Here is a 16,398-nt window from a genome sequence, read left to right on the forward strand (position 1 = left end):
GCTTGGCAGTGGTTGTGTGTTGTTTCCGTGGTGTTCCTGACATTCCTGTAGCATTAAACCTGACAAAAAAATGGGATGTTTCACTCTAAGGCTCGGCTGTGAAAGGTCTTTGGTGTCCCTGTGAACTTTGAGAATGAAAGGTGTTCTAAAAGCAGCTGGAAAAGAAGAGATTTAATCAGTGAGATGCTGCCATGGGGGAGCCCAAGGGCTCTGCTTTGCTTTTGGATGGAGTTCAAAGCTCTGGGGAATTGAGTTTGTGTCCTTTCTGTCCCTTGGATGGAGGCAGGAGGGAGGCATTTCAAAGGAAGGCTCTGTCATTACCCTTTCTGACATTTGAATTCAGTTTTGGGCTTGGAAACCCAAAGCAGAGGCTCCTTCCTGGCAGAGACTGCAGGGAGAGCAGGCAGTGAGGGAAGGGGGGTTGTGTCACTTCTGGGGGTTCTTTTACTCTGAACAATTATGCAGCATTTTGGTTTAGTTTGGAGGAAGGTCCTGGAAGGGCAACAAAGCTGATGTAATTCCACCCCCTTCCCGTGGCCAGGGCCTCCTTTCATTATCCCAGGTTTTGTTTGTGGACGCTGGGATTTGATTTGGTTTTTGATCTGATCTTGTGATGTCTGGGAGCTGAGACCTTTAATTTCCTGTCCTGGTGGATCTGTCTCTGAAACCCTCCTAGGGATGTGTGTGTGCAGGAAACTGGGACTGGGAAAAGGCCCCTTCCCTCTGTAAGGATGCACCAAAAACCTCAGCCAGGGAGGGCAGGAGGAACAACCCAATCAAGCCAATATTCTTTAATTCAGTTCATTATAAGCTGACCCCACCTGAATTAACTGAGGATGCTGCAGGTCCTGGGGTCACCTTCACATTTTCCAGCACAGAAATGCAGTGGAGCAGGATCAGCTGCTGCAGAAAACCGGGATTTTGGCTCTGTGATTGAAGAATTGAACTTCCCTGGAAAGGCTCAGCTGGGATTATTTGCTCTCAGGCTCTCAGCTGAGCAGCACCAGGAGCAGTTTTATCTCTCAGGAACTTGTTAAAAAACTTGAGATAGGTGTTGCTTGGTTGCAATGGGGACTCCCACAAGGCCAGGTGGGGTTTTAATCATTATTTAATTATTATTTTATATATATTTATATAAATGAGTGGCAGGTTTCATTTGGAGAGTACTTCAGAAAAATCAGAGTTGAGCCTGGGACTGGTGTGGCTGCCTGGGTAGAAAAGCTGGGAGGAATTAAAGCTTTTCCAGCTTTTCAGGATGGAGCAGGCACTGAAATTAGAAGAAAAATTGGCTGAGGTGTTGAACGAGTTCCCCTGGCAGCTCCTGTGAGCTGAGGAGCAGGATTAGGGAGAGCTGGAGATTTGGGAGGCAAAGCTCAGTTTTAGTCTGCCTCCAGCATTTGTGATTAACTTCTCCTGCCTCTTGCTCTTCAGGGCAGCGAGGCTGCAAAATCCAAACCAAATTGCTCCGGAGACAATTCCATTTCCACTGCCCGTTAAATATCAGGATATTTCCTTATTAGAATGAGGTTGGTGGGAGTGTTGGGTGCTTGTGGCTGAGCTCAGGGACATTAATTAATGAGATCCCCATTAATGCCATGATTGGGGTGATATCTGGAAATAAAGCCTATTTTTTTTTTTTTTTTACAAAATGCTGTGGAAAAATACCCGAAAGTTTCTCTGGAATTCAGAAATCCAGCTCTGCCCCAGCACCTCAGCCCTGGAGTCACATTCCCATGGATTTTCCACAGAAGTAGCCACAGCAATGCTAATTTGGGAGTTGTCTGGGGAGCAAACTCCGAGTGCCAGAACAAGACTAATCCCCCTCTGTGTTTCCACTAATAAAAGGGAAGAACACTAAATAATTAACGTCAACAAATGAAAACTAAATTGCCAATTTTTAATTTTCCCCCCATTGCGCGATCCCTGTTAATGAATAATTTACCAGCCAGCAATGAAAATAAAATGAAAGGATTTCTCTGGGGTCTGCTGTGGTCTCTGAACATCCAGCCAAACTGTTTAGATATCCATATATATTTTTTTTTTTTGAAGACTAAAAAATAACCCCAGAGAAAACAGCATTCAGCAGGAACCAGGCAGGAATAAAAAGAGCTGCAGCCTCCAGAGGTTTTCCCATTTCCTTCAAGACCTGAGATCATTTGTCTGAGGCTGTTTGTGAATTATTCATACCCAGTGGAGCTCTTTGCTTTCCCAGCTTGAATGTGACCAGTTTCCATCTCAGGGCTTCCCGTGCTGCTTTTTTTCGTTTGCATTTCAGGTTTTCCTAGGATGCCCCTTATCCTGAGGCCCTGCTGGATGCTGGGGGACTCTGTCAGTCAAACATCCAGAACCTGCTCTGTGCTCAATGCCCAGCGCTTCCCACAGCACGAGGCAGCTGTGGGAAAGGGAATGGGATAACTGAGGAGCTGAGAAAACTTGGGAATGGTGCCCTGGCTCTGCTTTGGCTTTGGAGTGGGACCTCCAAGGGAAAAGTGTTTGTTATTTTAGCTCTGGGTTGATTTTGAGGGTCCTGTGCATCCCAATCCCTGTGTCAGATTAGCAGGAGCATCCCAGGCTGTGGAAGTGTCCCTGCTCGTGGCAGGTGATGGAACGAGATGGGGTTTAAGACCCCAGTTCAAACCCTTCTGTTTCAGCTGCCAGGTTAGGTTTAGGTGTGTTAGATAGGGCTGGGAAAACAGATCCAGGACTGGGAAAACAGATCCAGGACTGGGAAAACAGATCCAGGTTGGGAAAACAGATCCAGGTTGGGAAAACAGATCCAGGTTGGGAAAACAGATCCAGGACTGGGAAATCAGATCCAGGACTGGGATGAATTTCAGTGTGTGCTCCAAGGCTTCCTTGGAGTTGCATGCCCCGCCAGCCTCCAACATGAGCAGCATCTCCACATCCCATGGACACTGGAGGCAGCCTCAAGCCATGGAATTCCAGACTGGTTTGGTGGGAAGGAGGAGGAGGAGAGGTGAGTTCCACCTGCAGCTGAGTTTCCTTGGCTTTTCCTGCTGCTGGGCACCAGAGGCACAACTTCAGGAGGAGCACTCGTGGCTCGTTGCTGTTTCCTGGCCCTGCTCAGGTTTGGGAGGAGCCATCCCCGATGTTGGTGTGGAGCCATCCCGATGTTTCTGATGAGCCATCCCGGTGTTTGTTTGTTCCTGAGGAGCCATCCCGGTGTTTGTTCCTGAGGAGCCATCCCAATGTTCCTGAGGAACCATCCCTGATGCTGGTGCAGAACCATCCCAGTGTTCCTAAAGGAGCCACCCCAATGTTCCTGAGCAGCCATCCCAGTGTTCCCGAGGAGAATCCCACTGTTTGTGCAGAGCCATCCCAATGTTTGAGAGGAGCCCTCCCAGTGTTCCTGAGAAGCCATCCCAATATTCCTGAGGAGCAATCCCAATGTTCCTCAGAAGCCCTCCCAGTGTTCCTGAGGAGCCTTCCTGGTGTTCCTGAGGAGCCATCCCAGTGTTCCTGAGGAGCCATCCCAATGTTCCTGAGGAGCCATCCTTGTGTTCCTGAGGAGCCCTCCTGGTGTTCCTGAGGAGCCATCCCAATGGTTCTAAGGAGCAATCCCAATGGTCCTGAGGAGCCATCCCGGTGTTCCTGAGGAGCCATCCCAATGGTCCTAAGGAGCAATCCCAATGGTCCTGAGGAGCCATCCCGGTGTTCCTGAGGAGCCATCCCAATGGTCCTAAGGAGCAATCCCAATGGTCCTGAGGAGCCATCCCGGTGTTCCTGAGGAGCCATCTTCGTGTTCCTGAGGAACCATCCCGGTGTTCCTGAGGAGCCATCCCGGTGTTCCTGAGGAGCCATCCCGGTGTTCCTGAGGAGCCATCCTGGTGTTCCTGAGGAGCCATCTTCGTGTTCCTGAGGAACCATCCCGGTGTTCCTGAGGAGCCATCCCGGTGTTCCTGAGGAGCCATCCTGGTGTTCCTGAGGAGCCATCTTCGTGTTCCTGAGGAACCATCCCGGTGTTCCTGAGGAGCCACCCCGGTGTTCCTGAGGAGCCATCCCGGTGTTCCTGAGGAGCCATCCCGGTGTTCCTGAGGAGCCATCGGTGTTTCCCTGCTCCAGGTGAAGAGTGGCTGCCGCACAGGGATGCAGTTGCCGAGGAACCGCCCGCATTAAAAACCTCCTGGGAGCCATCGGCGGTCTGGGAGCGGAGCTGTCGCTGCGCAGCAGCTCCGGAGCCTCCTCCTTCCCATCCGGGCTCGCTCACCTGGAAAGCTTGGCAGGGCTTTTCTTCTCTCCAGTGCCGTGCGCATCTCAAAATCCTGGGATCACTGAGGCTGGAAAAGCCTCCAGGATCCAACCAGCGCCCAATCCCCACCTGGTCACTGAGTGCCACAGCCAGGAATTCCTTGGACACCTCCAGGGATGGGCACTCCAACCCTCCCTGGGCACTTCCAAGGCCTGAGCACCCTTTCCATGGGGAAATTCCTGCTGATCCCACCCTGAGCCTGCCCTGGCCCGGCCCGAGGCCGTCCCTCTCCTCCTGTCCCTGTTCCCTGGTGGCAGATCCCAATCCCAACCTGGCTGTCCCCTCCCTCCAGGGAGTTGTGCAGAGCCACAAGGTCCCCCCTGAGCCTCCTCCACCCCCCAGACCCCTCAGGTTTCCTCCTAAAACCCCAGGAAGAAAATACTGCAGAAATAATGTTTTTTTCATAGATGGGATTGTTGCTTTTTACAGGAACCTTCTGATTCCCAAACTAGTTCATCCCTCTTTTGTGAGGATTACAGACATTCCCCCATGCTGAAAGGCTGAAAATTGGATTTACAGACTTCCTTTCAGTTTTCAAACACTCCTCTGTTGTTGTCACTAAAATTAACAGGCTCAGGAGCTATAAAAAGAGCTCCCTGCTTTTTCTGGGGAAAACCCCTCCCCTGGGAATTCAGAAATGGATCTGTCATGTGAGATTTCCCCTGCCTTCCCCTGCCTGCTGTGCTGGAATTCACCCTGCCTGCATTCCAATCTCCTTGGATTCCTCTCCAAAGTAATCCAGACTCAAGTGTGTCATGCAATTAAATCAATAAAAAAATGAAAAAATATGAAATTAACAAACCCCAGGATGCTGGGTATGGTCAAGCTGAAAAATAATTAATGGATAAATGGAACAAGCACGTTAAGGACTAGGAAAAGACACTCCAGGTTGCTCTGAATGTGCTCCTCAAGCTTTCCTGGATTTTTCCCCTCAGTGTCTCCGTGTCTGGGGCTGCCCAATCCCACGTCTGTATCCAGCTGAAGGAGGGAAAAGAAAAGCCCAGGAAGTTTCACAATGTATTTGCTTTATCCGGGCTCAGAGAGGCACCGTAACTCATCCTGGGTTCCAACAGGAGCGCGGATCCCTTCCAGTGGAATTCCCTGGAGTTGTGTCACTCTGGGCAGGAGGCGGAGCTGGGGGTGGCACCATCCTGGCTGGCCCTGTCCCCCCCAGTGCCCCCGCAGCATCCCAGCCCTTTTCCATGGGCTCAGCACCACGGGCAGCTCCATAAATCCCATCAATCCCCCTGCGAGGAGCGCCGATCGATATTCCCCGGTTAATGACGGCCAGCTGAAATTAGGATCGATTTCCTGTCTCCTCCTCTTCCCAGTTATGCAAACTTGGCTGTGCCCCTTCCAGAGCTGCCTTTTATCCCAGCTTTTAGAGGCACCGCCCCGTGATGTTTCATTGGGAATAGTCAAAAACATCACAACCAATTCTGGCTTTTGCTTTTTCGTTCTCTGTTCAGGCTTCACCCCGGGGTTAATGGAAAATGATGTCAAACACCAGGAGTGATTTATGGAAGTCAGGCAGCTTTTGGCACCCTGAGCTATGGATAAAGTCAACTGCAAATTGTTTTCACATTCTAAATTACTGTACCCAGCTCCGGAGGAGGCTGGGAAAACTGCCAGAGGGAAAAAGTGGGAGAAGGAAAGGTTGTGTGCTTATCTGAGCTGTGCCTCAGAAGAATTCCATTTTTTAAGCCAAACCTCTGTGCTGAATGCCAGGGATGGTTTTTTCCTGGGAATTACCATGGATGTGGGGATTCCCAGCTCCACATCTGCCACACTAAACTGCTGGAACAGGAACTGGTGCAGGCTGGAAATCTCTTCATTAAGAGCCTGAATAGGTTTTGATTGCAGAACAAAGATTCCCAGGAGCATCTCTGGAATCAAAGATACCCAAGAAGAGAAAGAAAATTTCCCTCTTTCACTCTGTGTATTATTTCTGTAGCTCTGATATTTCCTGTCAAACTTGTGCTGGATTACCAATAAAATATTGGTTTCTTTGTCATTGTTAAGGATTTCTAAGTTTAAAATCTCATAGGTGGCACTTGAGGGATTGTTTTGTTTCGGGATTGACTCAAAACTTGGTTTGTCTTGAGGCTGAGATGAAATCTCCAAGGGCTTCCCATAAAAAGAATGATTTTTTTTCTCTTTCTCCTTGCAGGAAGAACTCAGGAGGCTCCAGCACACTCTGGAACACGTCAATGATGGCAAAGACTCACTCCAAAGGTAAATGTGCCTTTTCCAAAATATCTCACCCATGAGAAAGTGAAATGGATTTTCCAAGGTGTGAAACCTTTCCTGAGGGATCCTCTGTGTCACAGACAATATCCCAAATTTTGCCTTTCTCCCATTAACAATCCCTATTTTTAGTTACAAGAGGGCAATTTCTGACAACGATATCATTGCCCAGTTAAGTCTCAAAATAACTCCACAGGTTGGGGTCTGATCTCCCAAATTTCCCTGCCAAGAGCTCCATCCAATCCATGCTGCTGCTCCCACCTAGGCCAGTGTTCCCAGACACTGGATTTGGATATTCCAGCATTTTCAAATTGCTTCCTTTGAGCCATCAGTTCCCAGCAGCAACTCCTTGGCCATCATTTATTACAAAGGATTTATTCCTCACCCCCCACGTGGCTCATTTGCTGCCAGCATTCCCATTGTTCCTTTCCATTTCCCTCTCCAGCCTTTCCAGCGTGGGGATGGGAAGGTAATTTAGCAGGAATATCTGTTAGATCTGCCAGGGTTTGGGGTTTTTTTTTATTTATTTACAGCAGCTCTTTTGCTGGCTGTGCCTGTCCTTGGAGCTGTGGCAGCTGGGAGATTTAAAACAGGGATTCAGGCTGGTTCCCACTGGAAAACTGGATCCAAATTCCCATTTTTTATTGGGAGTGGGCACAGAGGTCCAGATAACTTCCTCCAAAGACAGCAACACCTTCTGATCAGCAGCTCTTGTTTGTTCTTGTCCAGATTAGGGAATTCATTCACAGGGCTGCAGGAATGTCAGGCTGGAACAAGTTAAACTCATCTCCTTTTCTTTCCCGTAGCCATCAGCTCGCCATGGATGAAGAAAATAATATCCAGGAATATCCTATCAACCTCCAGCCCTTGGAATCCAAAGTGAAAATGTGAGTAAGGAAAAATGTTGGGTCTGCCTTGGAACGCAGCTGGGGGTGTCCAATTCCTGAGCTGCAGGATCCACACTGGATTTCTGTGTAACTGGATAAAAGAACTCCTAATTAGCAATTTATTAAATTCTCTATGTTTAAGAATGTGGAGCTGGGAAAATTTGGGTTGTTCAGCCTGGAAAAAAGAGAAGGCTCCAAATTGTCACCTTGGCACCTTCCAGAGCCTGAAGGGGCTCCAGGAGAGCTGGAGAGGGACTGGGGACAAGGGATGGACACAGGACACAGGGAATGGCTCCCACTGCCAGAGGGCAGGGATGGGTGGGAGATTGGGAATTGGGAATTCCTGGCTGGGATGGAATTCCCAGAGCAGCTGTGGCTGCCCCTGGATCCCTGGCAGTGCCCAAGGCCAGCTTGGATGGGGCTTGGAGCACCTGGGACAGTGGGAGGTGTCCCTGCCATGGCAGGGGTGGGATGGGGTGGGATTTCCATTCCCTTCCCACCCGAACCATCCTGGGCTGGATCACAGAATCACACGGATTCCCTCTGAACCGAGTTTCAAATGTTAAACATCAGTGTTACACTCATTTTGCCATTTCCTCTGTGTAACTAAAGAACATTTTGGGAATCTGCTGGATTTTCCCACGCAGAGAAGCCAGAGGAGGGAAGGGCAGCACGGAGCCTTTTCTGTGCCGATTTTCCCATCCAGCATCAGTTCCCCAGGGATTCCCTGGAAGGAGCAGCCCTGGAAGTGCAGAATTCCCGCTCTGGGGGTGCAAGCAGAGCCCTGTGGCTCGGGAGAATGGGATTTCCTGGGGAAGTGGGCTCAGCCAAGGCACACGCTGACACCTAGCGCCCCGCCGGGAAGGGAGGGATGGGCGCCCCGGGGCTCCGGGAATGAGCTCCGAAATTCCAAATGCCACCGAATCGTGGAATCATGGAATGGTCCGGGTTGGAAGGGACCTTTAAAGACCTTTTAGTCCAGCCCTGAGCAGGGTGGCTTCAATAAGGACAGGGTGTCAGCCTGATTTGGGGTGTTTTTAGTGATGGGGAATCTCCCCCCTGCCACCTTCATGGGGAAAAAAAAAAAAAATCCTTCCTCATGTCCTAAATCAATCCTCTCTTCGAATTATAGGATAATTTTAAATTTTGCTGTACATTACATTATACGGAGTTTCCCCTGGTGTCAGTAATTCTAAAAGTCTTGATTTTGACTAATTAAACTTCCCCACATATTTATCAGAGTCCAGGATTCCTTTTGGAGCCTCTCCCAGCATGGACCCTCCAGCCTTGGTGCAGGAATTGCCTCCATCCAGAAAGCACTGCCTCACTTACAGGCCATTCAAATATTAATGCATATTAAAATATTAAAAAGACATGAAGTTTCAAATTAAAACCCAGTGTCTTCTAAGCTTTTAGTCATGCAGATAAAAGCCAGATAAAAGAATCCATTTTCAGGGAGCTTTCTAGGAGAGTAATTATGACTTAAGCTCAGTCTATTCTCCAGCTTTAAAATAGGAATACATGTAAATATAAATATGTAGATATAAATATGTAAATACTGCTCATCCCAGTGAATAAACCCTCAATTGCTTAAAAATCCTACAAGGAGCTAATCCTGCAGAGAAGTTGTGGATGCTGGAATTGTTCCAGGCCAGGTTGGATGGGGCTTGGTGCAACTTGGGATAGTGGAAATTGTCCCTGCCCATGGCAGAGGATGGAATGAGATGACATTTTCCACCCTAAACCATTCCGGGATTCCATAATTCCATGATGCTGCTCTGGCTCTCAAATTCCAGTCGTATTAGGATTCTAATCTGAAATGTGGTATAAAAATAAGATGCAGAAGGTTGTTAATTCCTTTAAATGGTCAAATGGATATTTTTATTTTGATTGTGGAATATAGGAGAAATTCTGAGTTCTGGAAATCACTTCCATGGGTTTTGGGATTGGGTTGGACTCTGAGTAGCAAGGTAAGAGTTTGGAACCAGATCATCTTTAAGGTCCTTTCCAACCTAAACCACTCCTAAACCACCCAACCCACATTAAGGAGAATTCCCTGATTCTCCTTAATAAATATCCTAAATTATCCCAGCGGTGCTTTATACAAACCCTGCAGAGACAGTTCCACGTGATCCTCATCCAGATAGGAAAACAAAATACAGGAACCCCCCAACCCCAATGTTTCGAGCCAGGGATCTGGACTGAAATCCTTTGTTCCCTCAGCATCCAGCGAGCATGGCGTGAGCACCTGCAGCGCCAGGACCTGTCCCCATCCCCGGAGCTACGGGACAAGGACAGCCTGTCCTCAATGTCCCCAACGTCCCCAAGGTCCCCAGGGTCCCCAGCATCGCCGGCCTCGGGCAAGATGAGCAGGTCTGTCAGCATGAACACCTTCTCCGACAGCAGCACCCCCGTGAGTCCGGCTGGAATTCCTCCTTCTCCCTTTGCTGGCTTCCTTTCTGGGGTTTGGGATAAGTGAAAGCTCAGCTGTGGCTTCACGGGGTTGGTAATGGGTTAAAAAGGGATTTTTAGGTGTCTCAAATGACCTCCAGGCAGAGATTCCTCTTGCAGGCTCATTAGGATGTGTGACTGTGGGTATCTGACCTGGAATTCAGCAGATTTTGGAGGTGTTCTTGCTGGTAAAAAGGTGCTTCCAAGTGGTCTTGTGTCCCCTGTGTTTAGGATATTGTGTTCCAAAAAAAAAACTCAAACTGTGGTGCTTTTCATGCAGAGAAATGTGGTTTCTTGGTTGATTTTTGGTTTTGTTTTGTTGGTTGATTTTTATCAAAAAAGAGACTAAAAGAGACTAAAAGAGGCTAAAAGAGACTTTGAGAAGTTGATTTAGGGGACCAAAATTAGATTTGATTTTGGAATAAATATTCCACCTCGATCAGTGGCTGGAGGCTGCATTTCTCTTTTTAAGGTGACCCTAAATAAACCCCAAATACAGATCCCATTTCTGGAATACAAACAGCTCTGTGACTGGCTCTGAATTGGGATTTTTAGGTCAATAAACAAATAAATAGAGTCTGGAGGTGTTGCCTTCAGCTTTGTGACAGAAGACAAGATTTGAGGGAATTGCAGACTGGAGCACATGGAATAATTCAGGAATTCCAGGATTGCCCTGCTGTGTGGTGCAGGAAGTGTCTCCCTGCCTCTGAGGAGGGAACGGGTTGGTTGGATCCTCACTGCCAGCGGCTGATGCCACTCCCAGGACAGCATTTGGTGGCTTCTGAATCCCTACAGAAATCTGGGAATCATTGTTAGTGGTGTTCTTCAAGGTGAATGAATTCAATTCTGCCTTGAGTTGCAAAGTTGGAGAGATTTTAATCTCGTGAAGCCCAAGGCACTGATTAAACAGAACTTTTCCACACTGAAAACCCTGATCTTGGAATTCTGGGGATAATTTGACTCTTTCCAGTGTTGATCCAAGTGTTGATCCAGGCCCAAAGTGAAGCTGTTTCCAGCAGGTTTATTTTGGGACGTGGTGCTTGACAGAATTTAATAAAATATTCCTGAGGGCACTGCTTTATTTTTAGTTGGGAGCTGGAGAGCAGGAGGATGAAGTGGGTTGGAATACTGGGTTAGACACTGACATTTCATGGATTAAAGGGGTTTGGTTCCTTTAATTAGAGGAATAAATGAGGATATAAATGTTCATCCGCCACTGGAATCTGCTTCCACCAGAGGTCCCTCGTACCCTGCGCAGGGACGCTCCCGGATGCTCCAGAGTTTCCCCAGCACTGATCTCGTTTGGAAAATGACACTTTGGGATGTTTGGGAGTTCAGTAAGGGCAGCTGGGAGTTCTGTGTTTGTGGGGAGAAAGCGATGGCTCCATCTCTGAGTTTTTGTGGGGTACAACACGGGGTTCCCCCGGGCCTTCCCCGTGGAGAGAACTGATGGAACGGGTGCAATGTCCGAGCTTGAGGGATCAGATGGGAAACGGAGAATTCTTGCTTGGCTGCTGCTTTGTAGCAAAGAAAGGTTTGTGTGTGTGTAGTACAAACAGTTATTTAACTGCTGGAAAAGATCTGTTATTGATCACTGATCAGCTTATGGCATGAGGAGCACACAGGCTGGAGCTGTGTTGTCTTCACTTGATTTGTTTTCCTTTTGCATGTTAATTTTTGCTAAAAAGAAATTAGAAGACAGATGTATAACAGATTTGAAATAATGCTCTTCCTTGTAAATGTTTTATTTTTTGCTACCGTGTAGAAAAGTGCCAAATTTTTTCTTCCTAGATGGGTTTCTGCTTTTTTCCTCCAAAATCACTGAATGGTTTGAGTTGAAAGGAACCTTCCAGCTCATCCCATCCCACCCCTGCCATGGCAGGGACATCTCCCACTGTCCCAGGTTGCTCCAACCTGGCCTTGGGCACTTCCAGGAGGGATCCAGGGGCAGCCAGAGCTGCTCTGGGCACCCTGTGCCAGGGCCTGCCCACCCTCCCAGGGAGGAACTCCTCCCCAGTATCCCATCCAAATTTCCACTCCTTCAGCTTGAAGCCATTCCCTTGTTCTGTCACTCCAGGTCCCAGTGAAGTCTCTCTACGTGTTCCTTGTGTCCCCATTCAGATTCTGGGAGGAGCTCTGAGCTCTGCACACAACCTCCTCTTCTCCAGGCTGACAAACTCCAACTTTCCCAGCCCGTCTCCACAGGGGAAGATCTCCAGTCCCTTATCAACCTCCCGGCCAGTTCTGGGCTTGCTCCAGCGGTTCCACATCCTTCTTACTGTGGGGACACCAGGTGGGGGTGCAGCATTCCGGGCGGGGGTCTCAGGAAGCATTCCATGCCCAGAGGGATGTGTCAGCCCAGCTCCCACCCTGCCGGGCTGCCCGGGGAGCAGCGGGAGCCCCGGGATGGAGCCCCGGGATGCGGCGGTGGCTCTCGGGCGTTCAGCACCGCGGGCAGCGGCGGGGCCGGGCCCGCTCAGCACCGCGGACAGTGGCCAGGCTCTCTCGCTCCTCGCCCGGGACTCGCGGCTCGCTGTCCTTCAGGGCGGCTCTTACCCCACCCCTGACACTCCTGACCTCCCATCCTGGCAGAGCAACTCTTTTCCTCTCCTAAAAATCACTGGGATGCTCACGAGAATGGCAGGAACTGATTCCGTAAAATTCCCGTTTTTTTTCTTTAGCCAAGCGCTCCAAGAGGCAACTTTCTGCCAAGAAATGCTTTTCTTTAGAGGTGTAACCACACAAAACCTGCTTTTCCAAACAGGAATGGTTATTTCCCCACCCTTTCTCATCGGTTGATGCCACAGAAATATCCCGTGGGGAAAAGAGCCAGGCTGGAACTCCTCTGCCCCAAACCCCAGTTTGTTTGTCCTCCCTGCCCTGGCTGGTACCTTCAAAGCTGGAACTTTCCCCGGTGATTTATTAAGGCTTGGTTCTAAAATAGAACAACATCTCTCTGCACCCTTTGTGTGTTCCTATGTCTCCCAGGAGAATCCCATTTTTCCACTGGTGTCTGTGACATTCCCAGGTGTGTTTTGCACCTGCAGGAGCGATGGGAAGTTGAGGGAGAGGGAAAATCAATGTGTGGGAGGCAGTGAAATCCTAACAAGCAGTGGGGTGTTAATATGGGGAACATGCCCTCTTTCCTGTGAGCCTGAATTCCCAAATCTGTCAGCAGCAGAGGGGAAACCATCTGATAAATATTTACAATGTGATTTCTATATAATGTAAAAATGCAAATCCTTGCTCTTGAGCAGCGTGGATGGAAACATAATTAAAGATGAGGGAGACAAATCCGACTGAGATGAAAAGGCCTTAATTAGAAATCAAATACTTGATGGGTTGGGGAGAAACATTAACGCTGATGTGGCTGTCAGATAACACTTGGAATGAAGGGAACATGGAAAAAAATGTTGTTTTCAATCCCTCCCACTGGCTTTGGATAATCTCAGTTCTAAATGTGAGCAGAGAATTCAAAGTGCTGTGGCCTAACATGGAATCTGTCTTTTAATTGCTTTTTTAATGGAAAAATAGTTGTTGAGTTTGTGTTTATTTGTGTACATAATCATCCCCAGTGATTATCCAAGTTTAAATCCCTCACAAATATTATCCCATAGGATTTGAACTGCTGGGATACAAAAGGACCCTCTTGATCCTTTCTGCTGGTGGGAGGAGAACACCAATAATTTCTTCTTTTTTGTGTGCATTGAAGGTTGGGTATTGATGTGATTATTGATGCCAATTTGAGTCCTTGTGGTTTAGCAGCAGCAAAATCAATCCAGAAAAGCTCTTGGTTGATGATAAAACCACTGATAAGACATTTCTGATGATGTTCCTGGGGGAATATTCAGCTGCTCAAGACACCTGAGGACAGTTCTTTGAGTTCTGGAGTGGGTTCAGCTCTGGGAGGTTTCACAGTGAGATGGCTCTGGTGGGTATCGATGGGAGGTCTCAAAAATAGTTTTATTTATGTCCCACTTCAGGAAAATTGGCCGAATCCTTTATAAATCCTTTCTAGGCTAATTCTATCTACAATATCTCATTTATTCCCACAGCAGGGAATTTCCACTGCCTGCTTTTTACAAAGCCAGAGACTTTGTAAAATAATGAAGACTTTAATGCTTAATTAAGCAGGGGGGTGCAGAGCAGATTTGCACCGTCACAGAAAGTTCTTGGGGGGTTTCTCTCCAGCCCTGTGACAGCACACTGACAATCCAGAATTTCCTTTGTCTGAGCAACTTCCAGAGGGCAGGGATGGATGGGATATTGGGAAGGAATTGTTCCCTGTGAGGGTGGGGAGGGGCTGGGATGGAATTCCCAGAGCAGCTGTGGCTGCCCCTGGAATCCTGGAAGTGTCCAAGTGTTGGGCAGGGACAGTGGGAGGTGTGGGACTGGGTGACCTTTGAGGTCCCTTCCAACCCACACAATTCCATGACTCTCTCCTCTGTGACCAGTGAGCTTTGCTGATGGCATTTGCAGTCTTTGGGAATGTTGACAGTGGCCTGATTTCTTTAGGCTGGAAAAGATCCCATCTTTTCCTGCTCTTTGGGATGCCCAGCTAAAATATCCTAAAACACACAGAGCTTCCAATGAGACCCTCTGGGATCACAGCTTTGGGTGCTGGTGGCTTGAGAGCTGGGCACGGATGAGGACACAATTAATTCCTAATTCCTAGGAATCATTATCTGGCAAATCCAAAATTACGAGGCCTTTTGTTGTCACCCTTCCCAAGCCCTGCCCGTGACAGAGATCAAAGAGCTCAATCCACAGCCAGACACTGGAGCAGAGCAGGAAAAGGGAGTGGATTTGGAGTGGGAAGGAAAGGGTGGGAATGGTGGCGTGTCTCCAACACAGAATTATTTGAGACTGGGAGATTTCCAACCACACGTTTCACACAAGGAATTATCTTCACTGGCTGGAATGAATTCTATTTTCATGGGACCAAAAAAGAGGGGAAAATGTAAGAAATTTAAGTAATGGACAATAAAGTCATGATTAGACCAGGAGGAATTAGATGTATAAAATATATTTAATAGAAACTTACTGGGATGGAGGGAAAATCCGATGGAAATTGCCCCAGCCTGAGCCATTAAATTATTTTAGTGGCTCTATCATCACTGAAATGTGGCAGCAGCACTTTAATAGGGTCTGTTACAGAACAGTGGATCTTCCCAAATATATCCAGATTATCTCCTTCCAAAGGGCAGAGTATTGATTTCTGCTTGTAAAATGAATTTTCAGAGTAAATACACCGGAAAAGTATGTTTTTGTGGGAATAAATATGACTTGAGCTATTTTACTGCTTGGAATTTAGGCAAGTAATAATCATTACTCTGGTTTTGGGGAGATTCTAACTCTGTTTCAATAGCTCCATTTTTTGAGGCAATTTTCCACCTTCTTAGGGTCAGCTAAAGGCCATTAGGAAGACATAAATGACATTTTAGGGAAGAATTTAAGGAAAAAATCATATTTTCTTTGGAAATGTTTTCAAGGGAGTTAAAATTTCACACTGGGGGTAAAAAAAGCCATTTTAATTTTAACAAAGAACCCAAAGTGAGCAGCAGGGAGGTGTCCTGGTGGTGGTGATTCATGTCTCACCTGCTCTGCCCATCCTGGAGCTGAGCCCAACCACAGCTGATGCTTTTGGGAGGAAGGCTGGGCAGCTTTGCTCCTCAAACACCTCCCTAAACTCAGTTTTAATAGACATTCCCACATGGGAGTTATTCAGGATTTCAACAAAACCTGGTTAAATCCTGTGTTAATGGAGAGTCCCATGCTGGAGTTATTCAGGTCTCCAGATTTTCTCCCAACCCCATCTCATACCAATAATTTTTGGCAAAGCCACCCTTCAGCAAAGGTTTTTAAGAGATCGAAGCCCAGCAGTGGACTTTGGAGTTTATTCTGGATTATTCATTACTTCCATTATTTGTTTGATTGCATCACTTGGTTCTCCCTTTTTAAACTTCTGCTGCTCTTTCTCCCTTTCCTTTAAAGTGTCAGCCTTTATGAACCCCAAAACTCCCCAAAGTTCCCCTGTCCTACACATGTAACAGTGAATTTTGGAGGATTTCCCATTTCCCAGGCTCTTCTCTCCAGTAAGATTTTGTTTAGCAGTGCTAGGATCACCTCAGACCCCACTTGTGTCCTTATCCCTTGGACTGTGCTTTGAACTTTCCTTTACTGGTGACTTCTGAAATTTTGACCTTATTTTGCCCTTGTTTGCTGACATTGAATTAAATATTTTTCCTGCTGTTGGCCAGGGCAGGAAAATGCTGGGAGTTGAGCAGTTCCCACCTGGGAACACCAGGGCCAGAGGTGAACTGTGGAATATTCCTGTGGTTTATTACATTGGACATTTTCCTGCTGCTCTGATAACTCATCCCCCACACCCTGTGTACACCAACCCTTCATTATCTGAACATTTAGGAGCTCTTGTTTTTTCCAACTAAACCCTTGTTTCCAGTTGCTAATTAAGGCACTGCTTTAATTGCATTAATTCCTCTCATTCCGAGCGTGGAAAACGCTGCTCCAATCACGTCAGCG

The 16,398-nt window shown here is 47.7% G+C and overlaps 1 protein-coding gene across 1 annotated transcript in view; it reads left to right on the top strand.

Moving 5' to 3' along the window:
- Positions 1 to 16,398, top strand: part of SCHIP1 (schwannomin interacting protein 1) — a 93,258-nt gene that overhangs the window by 7,959 nt on the left and 68,901 nt on the right. The window contains exons 2-4 of the mRNA XM_053951450.1: positions 6,441 to 6,505; positions 7,324 to 7,404; positions 9,628 to 9,817. Coding sequence (XP_053807425.1) covers positions 6,441 to 6,505; positions 7,324 to 7,404; positions 9,628 to 9,817 — 336 coding nt within the window. The remainder of the gene's footprint in view (positions 1 to 6,440; positions 6,506 to 7,323; positions 7,405 to 9,627; positions 9,818 to 16,398) is intronic.

This window comes from Vidua chalybeata, chromosome 10 (genome assembly GCF_026979565.1).
Source record: "Vidua chalybeata isolate OUT-0048 chromosome 10, bVidCha1 merged haplotype, whole genome shotgun sequence".
NCBI lineage: Eukaryota > Metazoa > Chordata > Aves > Passeriformes > Viduidae > Vidua > Vidua chalybeata.